Source organism: Nilaparvata lugens, chromosome 2 (assembly GCF_014356525.2).
Source record: "Nilaparvata lugens isolate BPH chromosome 2, ASM1435652v1, whole genome shotgun sequence".
NCBI classification, from domain to species: domain Eukaryota; kingdom Metazoa; phylum Arthropoda; class Insecta; order Hemiptera; family Delphacidae; genus Nilaparvata; species Nilaparvata lugens.
Genome location: NC_052505.1, coordinates 14,903,790 through 14,921,740, shown reverse-complemented (window position 1 = coordinate 14,921,740; position 17,951 = coordinate 14,903,790). Strand labels below are relative to the sequence as shown.

The 17,951-nt window shown below is 32.6% G+C and overlaps 2 protein-coding genes across 5 annotated transcripts in view; one reads left to right on the top strand and one right to left on the bottom strand.

Annotated features, from left to right (window-relative positions):
* Positions 1 to 6,916, top strand: part of LOC111045442 — a 36,191-nt gene extending 29,275 nt beyond the window's left edge. For 3 of the 4 annotated variants that reach the window (XM_039420668.1, XM_039420669.1, XM_039420667.1), the window contains 2 exons: positions 1,856 to 1,971; positions 3,997 to 4,387. In XM_039420668.1, coding sequence (XP_039276602.1) covers positions 1,856 to 1,971; positions 3,997 to 4,197 — 317 coding nt within the window. In that variant the 3' untranslated portion in view covers positions 4,198 to 4,387. Of the gene's footprint in view, positions 1 to 1,855; positions 1,972 to 3,996 lie in introns of all 4 variants that reach the window. The other variant, XM_039420666.1, reaches the window with a different exon arrangement.
* Positions 6,917 to 10,338: 3,422 nt separating this feature from the next.
* LOC111055840 (INO80 complex subunit C) lies at positions 10,339 to 15,821 on the bottom strand. The gene is made up of 2 exons (XM_022343136.2): positions 15,654 to 15,821; positions 10,339 to 11,841 (listed from the first exon to the last, which is right to left on the bottom strand). Exon 2 carries the CDS (start codon positions 11,821 to 11,823, stop codon positions 11,356 to 11,358), a length of 468 nt encoding a protein of 155 aa, XP_022198828.1. The 5' UTR covers positions 11,824 to 11,841; positions 15,654 to 15,821; the 3' UTR covers positions 10,339 to 11,355.
* Between the last annotated feature and the right edge of the window lie 2,130 nt (positions 15,822 to 17,951).

The window sequence follows — 17,951 nt, the reverse complement described above, 5'->3', positions numbered from 1 at the left end:
TTCAACTGTAAGCTTCAAGAAGTTAATTAAAACTGTATCTACAGATTTGTATTTAGAAGAGCTAAATAATTAAATTTGCTGTTTACTTTGATGCTATGTAATTTGATATAGTTATTTGGGCTTTTTAGGGTGGGGTGGTGTGGATTTTAAATGAGAAAAATTGAAAATTCTAAATACAATCTTTACCTGGCTCAGTCAATTCCCTATAGGATAATTGAAGTCTGAGACCAAAAACTCACTCCTACACTGAACACTGTCCAAAATCCAAAAGACTCACAGCAACAAACAGCAACTAACTGCCACTAACTGCCACTCAAATGCCACTAACTGCCACTCTGCAACTAACCTGCAAGACAGGGTCTGCCTGCATATATACTAGCACCACGATTTTCCACCCCTCATCACCCTTCGCCCTCTAGCTCCGCCTACCCTCAAACTCATCAGCTAATATTATGCTTACAAATTGAATTCAAATATCAATTTGAATTCACTATAATGTTTATTATGTTATATCATTTTAAACTATGGCTCCCCTTCATTATTAAAACAAATGATATCATATATTTTATCAATATTTAAACTCTGAAGTTTGGATACTGACAATTGAATGCATTGATTTGATTAATACAGTAGGCTAATCAATCTTATAAATCTAATATAGCAAATACTTCAATAATAAATACATGAAATGAACAAAATACAATGTCATACAGTACATCATTACAATCGAGTTGAATAAATCAAATTAATAAGATACCAATCAATTACTACTTAATTAATTAAGCAGGTTTCTCATACTAATTGTCAGCATGTTTCAATCAAATATCCCTAATTTATTCTATTTACAAATTTGTCCTTAGCCTATGAATTCGGATTCAACTAACTTAATTAGCTTATAATAATTATTAAATTATATTTTATTATATAACATTATATGTTGAATACTTTATACATATAGCCTAATCTACTTCATGACCTAATTTATAAATACTCATATAATTTATACTCATATATCATATTCATCGTTTTATGTGATCACCATTCAAATAACTGATCATCAAATAATTACTTCAATAATATCCATGTGCTGACCACGTGGTAAAATTGTAGCATATACTAACCACGTGGTTACATTGTAAACTACCTATCTATATTTACTTCTCTCCTAACTATCTATCTATATCGCTATTCACAAACTTCATTCACCTGCCATCAACTTATGCTATAGATATATACAAGGGTTGACACAAAGCACAGTGGACCATGTGGTTTCTATTGTAGCCGTGTCAGTGACTGCCGTTACTGTTATCATATATTGTTAGCAATTCTCTATGAAAGAATGATTTTGTCTCAAACTACTTTGAAAAGAATAATAACCCCAGTCATCTGGCTAGGTAAGCTATTCAAATGCATTCTCAATAGTTTTGAGAAACGGTTCTTCTTATTATTCTAGCTCTTCGAGCGTTCATATTCCTAAATACAATATGTTCAGAGCACGTGTTGCAACAAATAACATATATCTACAATTTTTAAATTTTAGGAGAGCACATGGTCGCCATTTGTGGCTCAGAGGGTAGGATGTGTGTAAATGATTATGTAAAAAACAGCTTTTTTGTTCAAAGCCTCTCACTGATGACAAAACATGGATACGTCCTTTCGTTAATGGTCAGCGTATGGGACTCCGCTCGTGAGTTCTATAACGAAAAAAAGACACGTCGGAAACGCGACCGAAATTCCGTCGCGTCCATTCCGCCCATATAGTTGAGGCCTAAAACTCAATAACATTTTGACACTTTTAGATTTAAAGAAAAAGTATTTTTACCATTTAAATTGATCAAATATTGTTTTGTTCCAGCTGAAATAATAAAAACCTCATCGTCCGATATTTGCCTGCAAAATAGAGGCCGACTCACTTACGCTTCACAGCACTTCGATGAAAATACACCATGTATTGAAGAGTTGGTTGTACATGTAAGTTTTTCAATATCAATTTTATACAAAAATTATATATTTTTTCATAATTAATCTTTGTTTCTCTTCATTATTTTCTACTAGACTAATGAAATCTTCAACTTGAGTAATTTAGAATATTTTCGGTGTCAGTAAGAACCATCCTTCAATGAAATTTTTCTCATTTGATTGCATGCGTGGCTGGCAACTGATTGTTTTATGAATGATCTCATTGAGATCAGGGGGACCTGGCCCCTGTTTCATAAAAACTTAGTCCTGTCCTGTAATACAGGAACAGCTGATTTTATCGGCTATATTGAGCATGTAATTGGAATGGTGATTCTCCTGTATTACAAGACTTTTTTAGTTTTATAAAACAGGGCCCTGGTTTAGTTTTTAAAAACAGAACTGCATTGAATGTACATTATTTTTCCTCTATCACATAGGTGTCTGGCTTGGGAATATGCAGGTGCTCAGACCGCAATGAGAGTCAAATTCTACAGTCCACACCACTATCCCCATTTCTATTCCTACAAAATTGCTATAATGCAGGGAGACTTCAGCTTGAAGTATTTGAAGAATCTACAAGCATCTCTCTAGAAAAATAATTGTGACAAGTATGCCTGCCAGATTTTCTACATACATGTCTCATTTCCCTTTGATAGTTCATTATACAGGCTGTCCCAAAATTAAAGTGCCAAACGAACGGCAATAGGTTGTATGGGCCAAAATAAAGAGAAAATGTAGAATAATTTTTCCCCTAAAACGCTTCGTTTAGGAGATATTCGCCATTTTGTATTTTTTACAAAATACTTTTCATCTTCAAAGTCTTCCAACCGATCGCTATAAAAATCGATAGGTATGTTCAAATAAGAGAGATGAACTGTAGAATAAATATTCAACTTTGACCAAATTCGGAAATTCAAAATGGCGGCCATTTTAAAATTTCAATCCAAAATTGCGGGAGAACGGTGATAGAGAAATTTACCAAGAATAATTTTTTTAGGAAATTTTATTTACAATCAGTCAACACCAAAAAAATGAGAATCGAACAGAGATACAATGAAATGTGTGTTACGAGGCAGTAAAACATGAGTACATCACAGTAAGCTATTAGAAAAAAAATGATTAAAAACAAAATTGAATTGTAACACAAGACAGCTTTTCGAAAGTTACAACAAATTTACAACAATTACAACAGTTATATAATGTTAAATAATACCTTATATAGATTACCGTAATTCAGATGATTCAGACTAGTGTACAGAACGGATTACAACTACACTGAGGTCCACGTTATTTGATTAACATTGGTGTTGCTATCTTTGTCTATCATTTGACAGATTAGCTAGCGCTATCCTTTTCTAGCTCTACAACGTTGCCAGATCAACAATGTATAGAATATAATTTATTACAAAAATATTTGATCTCAATTATAAAAATTTATTATTATTTCAATCATTGAAGAATATATTTTCTTGACGAATAAAATATAATTGATCATTTTAAACAAGAATCAACAGTTAATATTGCTGATATACCAGTATCAGTTGTCCTCTACAGAAGGCAGTGGCAAGGCAGAGAATCGGCAACGCAATTCTCCTATCATTCTCCACTGCTATTATAACGTGGACCTCACTATAAGAAACATCATAATGTTTATATTATAAGCAGTGAGCTAAAATAGTTTTAAAATAATTTATATTATTTATAATATCATGAATAAGGATATTTTGTTATTATTTCTAATTAAATAAATTAACATTTCCTCAATTTTTATGTATGTATCTTAGTTTAAGTGCAGTAGCATATACTTATATTTATTTTTTGTAAAGCTTTTTTGTATATTGTTTTTGGCAAATAAGTTCATTCGTTCAAAAAAAAAAAAAAAATCCGCGGATCGAATATTTACTATAGATTACTATTTTTGATTGAATTAACCTTCAAAACATGTATGTACTGCAGTTTGGATAATATAACACATATTATGCTTATACTTATGTGTTCAGTAATAGTATTCAATAGACTTGTTTTGTATTGTTTCAGGGTGCCCCAGAATATCAAGGCAGAGCAGATTTCGAAGGTGAATTTAGAACATGTATGAAAATTAAAAGCAAGAACATGGCGGACACGATGAGATTGTTCGCCCAAATGGGAATCATCCAACCGCCTTTTCCCAACTATATCCAGAAATTCCTCAAGTTAGGAAGAAATAATCTAAAATTAAAGTCAACCCAGTCAGAATAATTTGATGGTAATAAAAATACCATTCCCTATTTCATTGTAATTGACAAGTGATTCATTGAAATACAACATAGCCTCTGGAATATTGGTAGTTTAACCTATATCTTACAATAAGTAGCCTCTGGAATATTGGTAGTTTAACCTATATCTTACAATAAGTAATAATATAATTTTCTGAGTTGTTGAAGTGTTACACTTGTTTCGGCCTTGTTCTTTAAAGCCAATTTCCCTCTTTTTGACGGATCCATGAAGGAAGGGGTGATTGGAACTGTAAGCTCTTTGCCACTGTTGGCCACCTTAAACTTGTGCTGAGCAGGATTTAGTCGTCCGAAGCAAAAGACGCCCGTTGTGTTGGAAGTGGCGGTCATTGAGGAAGTGTATTTTTGTAAGACTATAAAAAATGATACAATTTCTTCTCTGGTCTAGACATTCATTGCGTTTACTCTTCCTACGTTCAACTAAATCACCTCTTCTAAAATCTTTGTAGTCTCGGATTTTTGGATTAAATTTATAAATATCTTTACGTTCCATCCTCATTTTTAGCTTATAACTTGAAACAATATCAAACCACAATACAACTTATCTAAACACATTTTTAATTGATTGACCTGATTGTATTAATAAATGTTTGTTGAAGTTTCATTTTTATTTTTGTAAGACTAGAAAAATTTTAAACACTGTTCACTATTTTATTGTAATGGACTAAGTTTCGAAGATTGATTTGTATCTTTAGAAATGAGTTAGAAATTAATTAATCTTTTGTAATTTTGTGCAAGCCATTATTAATACTGTAAACTTGGAACACCCATCACCCCTTCCTTCATGGATCCGTCAAAAAGAGGGAAATTGGCTTTAAAGAGCAAGGCCGAAACAAGTGTAACATTCCAACAACTCAGTACATTATATTATTACTTATTGTAGGATAAAGGTTAAACTACCAATATTCCAGTAATATAATAATATTATAAAGGCTATGTTTTTGTCTTGTGATCAAAATTAAAATATTCAGTCGGCCTATATAGACTTAAAGTCTTTCAATATTTCCTATTGTATTATATAATTGCTATTGTTATTTCTGTTTTTGTAAGATAAAGGTTATACTACCAATATTCCAGTAATATAATAATATTATAAAGGCTATGTTTTTGTCTTGTGATCAAAATTAAAATATTCAGTCGGCCTATATAGACTTAAAGTCTTTCAATATTTCCTATTGTATTATATAATTGCTATTGTTATTTCTGTTTTTAGAATATATACCAATTTTCAATACTGTTTGCGTGATTTTGTATTGTAAAATTCCATATGCTAGTAAACAAATTTGACTTACAATGTTGAGTCATAGGTGTTTCAAGGCTCTGTTTATTATTATTTATGTGTTTAGACAAGTTGTATTGTGGTTTGATATTGTTTCAAGTTATAAGCTAAAAATGAGGATGGAACGTAAAGATATTTATAAATTTAATCCAAAAATCCAAGACTACAAAGATGTTAGAAGAGGTGATTTAGTTGAATGTAGGAAGAGTAAACGCAAAGCATGTCTAGACCAGAGAAGAAATTGTATCATTTTTTATAGTCTTACAAAAATACAAATAAAACTTCAACAAACATTTATTAATACAATCAGATCAATCAATTAATTAAAAATTCGAGGGCCTCTTCCCTCACATGTTAGGCTTGCCTGTTAGTGTTTATTATTATTTATGTGTTTAGACAAGTTGTATTGTGGTTAGATATTGTTTCAAGTTATAAGCTAAAAATGAGGATGGAACGTAAAGATATTTATAAATTTAATCCAAAAATCCGAGACTACAAAGATTTTAGAAGAGGTGATTTAGTTGAACGTAGGAAGAGTAAACGCAAAGAATGTCTAGACCAGAGAAGAAATTGTATCGAAGAATGTAATAAAGAACAAGATGTGCAATCTACCATCTCAAAAGGTAAAGAAAACAGACGTGATCTACTGAAGAAGTGGAAAGAAGAATAAAAGCGAGAAAACCAGGAAAATGTAAAGAAACCGTTCGTTGTGGGGATTGTGAGACACAATGCTGGATCAGCAATGTTCAAACCTGTTGCCCCCCTCAGGGAGGTGAGAAACCCAACAAAAGTTCAAATGACGAGGCCTCAGGCCACCACTTCCTCAATGACCGCCACTTCCAACACAACGGGCGTTTTTTGCTTCGGACGACTAAATCCTGCTCAGCACAAGTTTAAGGTGGCCAACAGTGGCAAAAAGCTCACAGTTCCAATCACCCCTTCCTTCATGGAGCAGTCAAAAAGAGGGAAATTGGCTTTAAAGAGCAAGGCCGAAACAAGTGTAACACTTCAACAACACAGAAAATTATATAAACTACGAATATTCCAGTAATATAATAATTGAGGCGGTCTACGGAAAAAGGGCACATAGAGCAAAATTGTGTTTTGAGAAAATCGCATTTAAGATTTTAGTTTGGATGGATCAATGTATTTTATAATTGAATTAAACATTTTGTTAGTACCAAATAAAAATTCATTAAATTGATCTCATGTTGATCAAGTATGATACATGATTATATTTCTAATTTATTCCAATAAATATGTTTGAAAAGTTGCTGTATGTTCCCTTTTTCCAAAGACAAATTTATTCTGTACAAATTTGGGTTTGATCGATTAGAAAACACATGCTATTCAATGCTAAATGCTGTATTTCTCTTCAAGTAAAAAGTTTTATACATTTAAAAAACTTTTAATCATTTTATTAAAATATATATGCTGAAAAAATCAATATTGAAATAGCAGGTTGCAATGGTTTGAAAATTTGTAATTCAGAGTCTTGAAGCTTTCAGAGCTCAGCAAAGAACTATCTTGTTTTATCTTTTTAAGAACATTATTTCATGATAGTAAACTTATTTGACCTCGATGAAGGTTTGTCAGAAACCTAGGGAGAAATAGTCTCACTGACCACCAAATCCCTCCTTGACACAGCTGCTTATAAACAGTTGTACCAACATCAGTTTTCAAGATTTTTGTTTTGTGAGTTGGAAATCTAGTCGCGGATTTAATTATTAAGGACCGGTTTATGAGCTCGGGATTTCGTAGTCCGAGGATTCCGTAATCCGCGGTGTAACGAAGTCCAGGACTAAAAAATGGGCTTATAAGACAGGGCGTAAGCGCGGATTATCTTTGAGCGGATTATCTTTGAGCAGATTATCTTTGATTATCTTTAAAATAGTCTAGTCTAAGACTATTTCGCACTAAGAATATTTCGTTACACCGGCACAACTTTAGACCACGGAGCAATTGTAGAATTCACAGGGAATTTTGGTTGTAATGTTGGCAGCAGGTGGTTGGAAGCACTCTCACCTATAATATTATTGTCTTCGTCTTTCGTGTCTTTCTTCTCACTTGGAAGTTCACTGTCAACATTCGTCTATTCGCTTACTACGACGAGGACAATATAGTTCACATAATCAATAATTATTTATTATAATAATAACCAATAATAATTTCATCAATAATCATCCCACACCTTCTTATAGCTTATACATTGAAATCATCCACATGGTCGCACAACCAATGAAGTTACCTCTATTAAGAAGAAGGTATTACCTCTACTATTAGAAGAAGGTTCTTCTATAAAGTTTTCTACATAGTAATTTCAATATACAAGATTATTACCTACATAATTATTCACTTTCTGGCGAATTAGTTTATTGTAATAATGCAACAAACTTATAATATGTTATTGTGATACATAATATTGAATGTAATGGATTATTGAACGAGCGTTAGCGAAGTTCTCACTTTTGACTTACTGAAGGCCAAAGTCGTTTTCTGTCTGTTTGTATGTTCAACAAGAACTTTAGAGGGAATTGAACAATTATCTTCAAATTTTGAACACGAATTCTTCGAACCTTTTTACAGGACAAGTTCGTTGGAGAATTAAAATTGACACACTCCTTCGTTCTTTTTCAGGATATAAAAATAACATTGAAAGTGCATAAAAAATGTGTTTTGATTTATCAGTCAGCTGGAATTATTTGAATGCTATTTTTGTAATTTTTCCATTCATTTAAAAAACTGGTGCTATTTGGGAGATATCACACGGACTGTCAGACAGACAGACGTTATGCGTCCATACATGATTTCAGCTGAATAATACACAATTTTAATTTATAAGTTCTATATTAACTCGCTTTCGTTTCATTGTTTCTTTTGTTTCATTTCATAGAATTGCAAAATCCATAATCAATCTTATACTGGATTGGATTAGAATAATCCAATATAATATTATCTATATCCATTATGTAGTGTTTCATTCTTGTGTTATAAATTTAAAAAAATATTTTTCATGGCTTCCTTGTATTGGTCTTTTTGAGTTTGTCATTTGCTTGTAATTTTGTTACTTTGTCTTATAGTTTGTAATTTTATTTATTTTAGTGGTTTGAATAAGCTCTTTTTCTTTCTATTGACATGTTTACTGTACCTAGTTGTTCGAACTCACTGCCGGCGCACAAGTTTTCTTTGCCGGTAGTGCCATTTTGTAAGTTGGAATATTTATTTTATCAATCTGTATTATTTTATGGCAAATAAATGAATTTGAATTTTTGTATAATTCATTAGTATCTTCTTATGTTGAGATCATTGAAACGGTTTGAGATGTGCGGGTTTCGCCATTCATTTTCCTTTGAAATTCTGTATCGAAGTCATGTATCACATTCCTGTTTGAAAAAATGAAGTTGAATTCGAAATGAAGTTAGATCCTTATGACGGAAAAAAGTTTTGAAGCGACAGAAAGTTTTTTTTTTCAATTCGAATACGATCACCATGAATCCTACTACTGTAATATCATACTACTTGTAAAAGATATATTCAGCTGTTTCCATAATAATTCTCACCAAATCTGTATAATTAAAAGTTGCTGGTTTCAGAGATCAATACAACAGTTTATGAGCGAGTTCTTCAACCCAGGGTCATTTTCTGATGATATTGTGTTAGACATATTGTGTGTTCAGAGTGAAAAAAGTAATATGGCTTTGAGGGTAATGAAATTGTTCAGAATTCAAAGACGATCCCTAATATAACATTCTTTTCTGCCAAAAACGAAACAATAACAAGTTATTGACTTAATCCCGGACTTGAACCTGCCCTCTAGCAGGTCTAAGTTGAAGTCTAAAAACATCATTTTCTGCCAATATTATCTGATTTTTTTTTAATTGAATTTATTTCGCCAAAAAAGCACATTACATCATTAAAATAAAATGAAACAAAATGAAAATTCAACTGTACAAAACAGAAACAAAATTATAAATTATACTAAATACTTATGTACAATAGATTAAGTAAATAACTTAATAAATAAACTTGACATAGTACAGTAGTAGAAGTAAAATGAAATGTTCAGTTAACTTCATTGTAAAAGCAATTTTCCCTTTTTGGCACTGCCAACATAAGTAACACTTGTTGAGTGTGTTGGATTTAAGCTCGGACTTTGACTCTGACTCATAAGCCCAACTTTTTAATCCTCAGGTTTATCCCTGCGATTATTGCCTTTTACGCCTCGGCTCAGTCAGACCCGAGCTCACAAAGCCGATTTTTAGACCGCAGCACAAAAACCGGTTATTAATCCTGGACCACGCCTCGGTTCTGCCAGACCCGAGCTCATAAAGCCGATTTTTAGACCGCAGCGCAAAAACCGGTTATCCTGGACTGGAGATAACCCAGAGCTCATAAACCGGCCCTATGATTTTTAGCTCCATGCTATACAAACAAGAGTGAGTTGACTTTTGGTCTGTGAATCAAGGCTGCATGTTTTTTCACATAAATAGATTTTGAATCTTTCTTTCGAGGCCCGTATTCTTTTAAACCGTTTTGTGAAGTATACCGTAGTTGTTGAGTTAAGGCATTGCCTACCTGAAGGATTCTGTCTTGAGAATTCAATTATAGGCTGTCACAGTTCGGGCAGTTTAAACCTGCATAATTGTATTTTTAAGATGTTGATTTTGTAAGGAAAGGTAGTACTTTGATTCAAACAGCTATATATTTATTTAATTAACGTCGGGAGTGGTTGTTACCGAACCTTTGAGGATCAGGCCAAGGGACAATTCCAAGGTAAAGTTAAGATAATAGTTCATTGTACATTTTTTTTCCAGATCCATAATTTTTAATAATAATTTGTTTTTATTTCAAAAAACCTGAACGACCACAGATCAGCAAGCGAGTAGCCCTTATTATTGATTATTATAATCAGAAATCTTGATTGTTTGTAGCAATAAACGACGAATCTTCATATGAAGATTATTTCTAATTATTCAAAATGTTACATTATAAAAAGTAGTAAAAAAATTGACTTACAATGTTGAGTCATAGGTGTTCTAAGTTTACAGTATTAAATAATGGCATGCACAAAATTACAAAAGATTAATTAATTTCTAACCCATTTCTAAAGATACAAATCAATCTTCGAAACTTAGTCCATTACAATAAAATAGTGAACAGTGTTTACATTTTTTTATAGTCTTACAAAATTACAAACAAAAACTTCAACAAATATTTATTAATACAATCAGGTCAATCAATTTGTAGCAAGTAGCCCTTATTATTGATTATTATAATCAGAAATCTTGATTGTTTGTTATAGTAAATTTCATATATTTTTTCAAAAATGTATTTCCTTTTTGAACCAGTAATCTTGATTTTGTTAAATAATGTAAATATATGATAAAATTTAATAAATTATATAGTAAATTGTCATTTTTGATTTCATCATTACATCCACCTGAAAACCTGGTTTTAGTTTGTCTTTCCTTTATCTCAATTACATATACATCTCTCTCCCCACCAGGTACATATTCAAATACAATATACAACACTGTATCTAATATTGAATTGAGATGCATACAAGTGTATAAGCATACAGTTGCCTACAGAATTCTTCACCATCAAACCGCTTGTCTTTAATTTTAATATGACTTTGATAATTGGATCAATGAATGAAATGAAATAAAATGATGGCAATATATAAAATTCAACTGGTCAAATCTTAAATTATGGCATGTCTGACTAATTTAACAGTGACTGAATGATATCATTGGACTCCTTAGTTAGTTAATTATATATTATTTTTCTATCATCCTAAGTTTTGAATGCTCGGAGTGATTTGAATAAATCAATAAAGTTGAATCAACCAATAGGGTTGTTGGCACCTCGCAGAGTGAGGTATCCATTAATGATATCACTTGGTAAGCTACGCACAGTCGCAAATTCTTCAGCCAAAGCATAGAACAGCTTGGTTTGAGGATCGGTGTACTTGGCAGGTAGGCCGGATATGTCTGAATACTTTTTTGGTGGCCTGAATGAGGGTGGCGCTTCAATGGAACTGTAGTGCTGCGTGTCTCTAGGCCACGGCAAGGCCCGTTCTTGCGCTATGATCTGCTTCAGAGAGCGCCACACTTTCTTCTTTGTATTCACCTTGCTAGTGTGTTGGAACTGTGCATCTTTGAAAATGAGCTTCTTTTCTTCTTTGGGTTCTTCTTCGGGTGGAACTGGACTTGATACTACAGATGAACTTACAATGACTGGCAGCTCAGTGGTTTCAACGTCAATGATTTGCTGGCTGGCAACTTCCCGTGGTGGTTTACGTTTCACCATTGTCAACCTGTTTCAAGTCTGAAAATAAAATAGAAATTTTCACTGAAATTGATTGCGCACTATCAACTAAAAAGTACTTGGTAATTGTAGGCCATTACATGGCAGTCAGTATGTATTGGATTGATTGGCGCATGTGAAGGAAAGTATAGAAAAGTATGAACAAAGACATGAGGTCCATATTATAATGGTAGTGGAGAAAGATAGGAGAGCAGCGTTACCGATTTTACTCTGTTTTCTGTAAAGGATGGCTGATACCAGTATATCTTTATTCATTCATCTAATGTTTATTTATATGTTATACAATGAAAGCAATAGAAAACAGATCTATGATAATAAACACATGAATGATGTCAGATAATCATAGTCAGGAAATAGAGGTTATCATTGAAGATATTAAAAGTATTCTATGCTCATTTTAGATGGTGAAGTGGGGAATGCAGTGAGCTGAATAAAGTAAGTTTGATGGGGATAGATTGAGTTCTAAAATGTAGACTAAGATAGTTTAATGAGATTATTATATGAGTGGCGGATTATTATATAAAAATGCATTATATTAAATGCGATATATTTGTCTAAAATGTATTATTGTAGAAGTTATAACTCGTTTCGTTTATAAAATACGAACTAGGTAGATATTTAAAACTGGAATGTTATTATTGTTGGTTATTATAAAAGGTATTTTATTAGTATGTAAAAAATGTAGTATTGTATAAATTTTATAAGAAAATTTCATACATTAATATATTATTTTGAAGTTGAACTGTTATTACTCGTTTATAAAATATTTCAGTCTGTAGGGGCTTAGCCTTTTATAGATGTAGAGATGTATAGGTAGTTATATAATACTGGAATGCTATTGAGGCTTGAATAAAACTATGATTGATGAATATGGATTTGTTATTACATGAAATTGTACAGATAGATACATACCTATTTTATTCAAAAGAAATTCAAATTTCTCGAATGTAATATTCTTGTGTATATTAGAAACATATACTTACTAAAGTACTCTTCTTGTGATATATAATTAAAGCATGATTTAAGACATAACAGTAATGTGATATCATTGAATGTAATAATTGTATTCAAGTAATGTGATATAATGGAATGTAATGATTGTATTCAACTAAACTCGTTTGTATGAGCATATGTGCATATCTATTTATTCATTCAATAATATAATATTACTGTTTAAAATAATCAATTATATCTCATTAACTTAATATTTAAGCAAATGTATTATTTAATTATTGAAAAAATAATGTTTTAATATATTTTGTTAACTAATTATATTTCTGCATTGTTAAAAACCTGGCAACTTGTTAAAAAATCTGGCAACTTTGTAGAGCTTTAATACCTTCTGCTTCATCTATTACCCACATTTGTGGGATCGATGACGTCATGAATTCAAATTCAAAACATGTAATTACACACACAACTATTCAGAAGCCAGATCCAGAGTCCAATCTTAATAAGAATTCAATCATCACTCTCTTGAAGACGGCCTCATCCAATATTGCTTCACACCAGGAGGCAGCTTGTTGAAGAATGTCAGGGCAGAAATCCTATAACTGGCCTGCGATCAGTGGAGGCCTCTCCTGGGGACATCCAACAGCTCACGATGCCTGGTGTTGTAGTGGATGTCACTACGGGCAGCCAGAGTATTCTGCAGCCTCTTGACATACACCAAGCACAGGAGGATGTTATGGCTGATGACCTTTCAGTACACCAAGGCGAGCAAAGATGGGCTTGCAGTGGGCTAGGTGGTGCAAGTTATGTTTCTCACAACCCTCTTTTACAGCCTCAGGACATCGGCATCCCCTGTCGAGTGACCCCACAGAAGCAATTCATGTGGTAATGGAAGAGAGCGTGATACATATTTACAAGATACTTCTCAGTGATCAGGCCCCTCATCTTGAGCAGCAGGAAGCAAATTCGGGAGAGTCGGCTGATTACCTGCTGAATATGACTGTTTCAGCTGAGTTTACAGTACAAGACAAAACCCAGCAGCTCCACTGGTATCTGAGGGTCATGCAGTTCTCGAGCTAGAAAAGGATAGCGCTATCTGCTTTGTCGAATGATAGACAAGAATGGCAACATCAATGTTAATTAATAACGTGAACCTCACTACAGAACCATAGAAAAAAGATAGCACAAGAAGATATGCACCGTATAGGGCGTTTATGAACCAATTTTTTTGTTAACTCAAGCCACAGAATACAATTATAGAAGTTTTCTCTGCTCAAGCTGATAGACCGCCATTATAACTTGGACCTCACTATATACATCATCATACATTAGCAGCGGATAATTTGAACATCCCAAAATGCAGGCAGTCAAGGACCCAGATATCATATTCGGTGTTGGCACTGAAACTTTTCAACCAGCTGCCAGAGAAGATAAAGAGATTGGGATACACTGACTTCAGAAGAAAAATGAGAGAGGGTCCTACATCCAAGCCATTTTACTCCGTCGAGGAATTTCTGCAGGACAAGAGGCCGTCCTTGAAACAAGGCTTCAACTTGACACAGCCTATCCAGAATCAATTGATAACAGGTAATAATGTAACAATAATAGCATTTCACTGAAAAGCTATGCAGGTTCCAGGTTGTTACACAGATCACAGTTGACTGAAAGCATTGAAACTTGTTTTCGTCGTCCTTGACTAGGAGTACCTACAAAACTGATTCAGAAAAAACTAAATTTTAGACATTTAGTCGATCGCATTGGCGGCTGTGTATCAAGCATGCTAAAAGAGTGACTATTGGCGGCCTTGTGGCATATAGCTGCCTCAGCTACGATTGGTGACCAAACTGGCGACCCGTGTGAGACACCAGCCTGCCGACAAAATCTGGCGACCCTATAGCTATAGTGCCGATTGGACAAAAGCCGGTTATGTTCTAATCGTGATTAATTCCACGAGTCCAATCGGAAAAGCCGTTTTATCATAAAGGCCTTGCTTCTCTGATTGGTTATCGTGAAATTAATCACGGTTAAAATTTAAGGTGTAAGTGCACGTCCAGTGCCAGCATACCGTACCTGTCATCAAATTTTTGGTTGGGATCGATTTAGTATGTTATTTTGAGCACAACATCACAAAAATTAAACGGCGGTCACTATTGTTTTTAAAATAAACTAAGTTCAAAGTAGCACAATTTTATATGCATTTAACCTATGAGTAGCAGCCATTTTGATTATTGAAATCATCAAATTATTATATTCCTAATCTGAGTTTTCCTAACGCAAAGCTTTTCTAACCTAAAGCTTTTCCTAACCTTATCTATATATGGTTGCTACTTACAGGTTAAATGCATGTAAAGTTGTACTACTTTGAACTTAGTTTATTTTAAAAAGAATAGTGACCGCCGTTTAATTTTTGTGATTTTGTGCTCAAAATATCATATCTACTAAATCGATCCCAAGCAAAAATTTGATGACAGGTATGTTGACACTGGACGTGCACTTTAGCCAAATTTAACCTGATTTTGTGCAACCGAGCCATAGTATTATAAGCATAATAAGAACGAATGCTCCGCAACAAGGTCTAACACCTTGGTGTCTCACTTGTGGTCAAATGTAAAACAAGCCTCAGGCTCCTTATGCCCTATACAGCTACTAACACTCTTGATTATTTGAATAGAATAGAATGACTTTTAATTGATGAAGTGGAGAAGTTTGAACAGTAATGACCACTCTACCACTTAACCTCATCTTTAGCAAAAAAAAAAAAAAAAATACCAATACAAAAGACACAGGGTAGGCTAATAAGAAACAGAAACAATGACAATACAATGTAATAAATTTGAGCATTAACTCAAGTAATCCCATACCTTGAATTTGAATAAGACCTATAAGTTGAATAGTATTAACTGATATTTTTCATTTCTTGAGTAATATAATCTCTAAATATTAAAGAAAAATAATGAATTATTATAAAAATAAACTCAAAATATTTTAGGTTATGTTGACGTTGAGAATCCCTTCAATTTTGTTTACACACAAAAACAGCTGTTTTGCAATAGGTACCTTCATTTTGTTATAGCGGCAAAATTTGAACAAGTTGAAAAGATGAACACCGTAAGGTTTCACATTATTTTTGAAAAAATATTTCTTTGAAAAGTTCAAGAAAATAAAACTTAATTGACTTTTATTCTACCTAACTATTAATATACTGTAGTCTCCGTTTTAATAATTACTATTGTATTCTTAAATATAGAAAATGTGCAAGATCAGCACGAAACGCGTCGCCACACCAAATAATGTGAGTGTTTTTTCACTTAGTTATTTAAGGATAGGCCTACAATATATAGTAATAATTCCAGTGAAAACAAGATGGATAACCAACAACGAATTTCCATTTCAGTATTAATGACATTACACATGAAATGAATAAGGCCTATTAGAATCATATACAATAATTATTATTAGACTATCGTATCCTAATTTAATGTTGGAAGTAGATTCAAGATCTTTATTACAATTACTCTCTACGAATGACCAGAGAAAGAGAAAATCAAGTTGAAGAGAATCCTGGATTATGAAAAAGCAGATTCCAAGTTTACTTACCTGTAAAGAAGCCTATAATTAACTGTACTTACTTGAATGCAATTCTGGACGCTTTCTAATCAACCGATGACACTCCAGTACCCGTGAAGCTTTTTTTTTTAATTGACTGCATGATCATGAAATTCTCAGTACCTTTTCGTAAGACTATTATTCTAAGTAGGCCTATGCTAACTTCACTTCCTACCTACAAGTTATATAGACGTTCAAACGCAGAGGTGCGGTCAGACTACCTATTTTATAGTAGACCCCTAATACTATTATCATGTCAAAAACAATTCTCAACTCGCTCATTTATAATATAATCATTTCAATACTATTCAACATTATTGAATACTTTATCCATTTTTTATAGCTATCATCAAACTCTTATCACTTCAGGTTTAAATACACAGCAGGTAAGGTGTAGCGAGTATTCCAATTGGTAATAACTATCAAATTCTCACTAATTCATTCCAATAATTTATAATAACTTCCAAATCATCACTAATTCATTCCTATAATTTACTAGTAGTTCTGTGAACAGTAGTCCTCACGCAGTTTTCTCATCCACAAGTACCTATCTGATTTCACCTGTTCTAGTTGATTCAAAATTCACAGTTGAATCATAATTTACTCTTAAAAACTGTTATCTGTTTTCTCCAAGATCAAAAACTCACGCATGTTAATAAACTCAGTTCACGTTTGAATTTGTATCCCATATAATATGATGATTTATACAGTTTCGTGATAATCTTTCCATCTGATAAAAATATTTTTCAACTATTTTTAAATTAATTTTTTTTAATCAAGAAAATTATAATTTCTTCAGCATTATTCAGTTGATTTAATAATTTTTTATTTTCAATCACCTATTAAATTTGTTTTTCAAATGTGAGAATATTGTTACTGATGTGCACGCATCATAAAAAATATTGAAACCCTACCTTATAGAAATAGACACGGCCAGACATCTGTGTAATGCATGCAATGAATACTCCACTTGTCAGCTGATTGATTATGAATAATTCTATAGTTTGATTGATCCTATCTACAAAGTAGATTATATATATTGTGATATCAGAGTATGGAGGAATTATTTTTATTTTCATATTATCCTTAAAATGCAAAATTTCAAAAAACCTTGTGTATACATCGACGGGCAGTTGAAAAAGGAATATTCCTGCCAAATCTCATAGAATTCTTTCAACGGGTTTGGCCGTAATCGCGTTACATACAGACAGACAAAAGAAAATCTAGTTGAAACATAAAATATATATGTTATTATTATAATCATCACCTTAGGATGAATAGGCGCGAGTACTAGAGTGTTAAATTTATGTTTTTACTTTTTTATTTTATTTCTTCATTATGTAAATGCTATTTATATATACTTATAATCAATAAAATGAAAGTACATTTTTTCAGTACCTACATCATACAGAGATACGGTATAGGCCTAGGTACAAACATTCTAAACTCCAGAAAAATAGGAGAACAGTTGGTTCCCTGGTTGGGCTGAAATCAGTTGAGGAGCGTTTACATTAGTGAGGATTCCTTGAATTATTCAAGTTTTCTTGAACACG

Bases quoted from the DNA above. Each gene is read 5' to 3' on its own strand.
- LOC111055840 (XM_022343136.2), bottom strand. From the start codon at position 11,823: ATGGTGAAACGTAAACCACCACGGGAAGTTGCCAGCCAGCAAATCATT.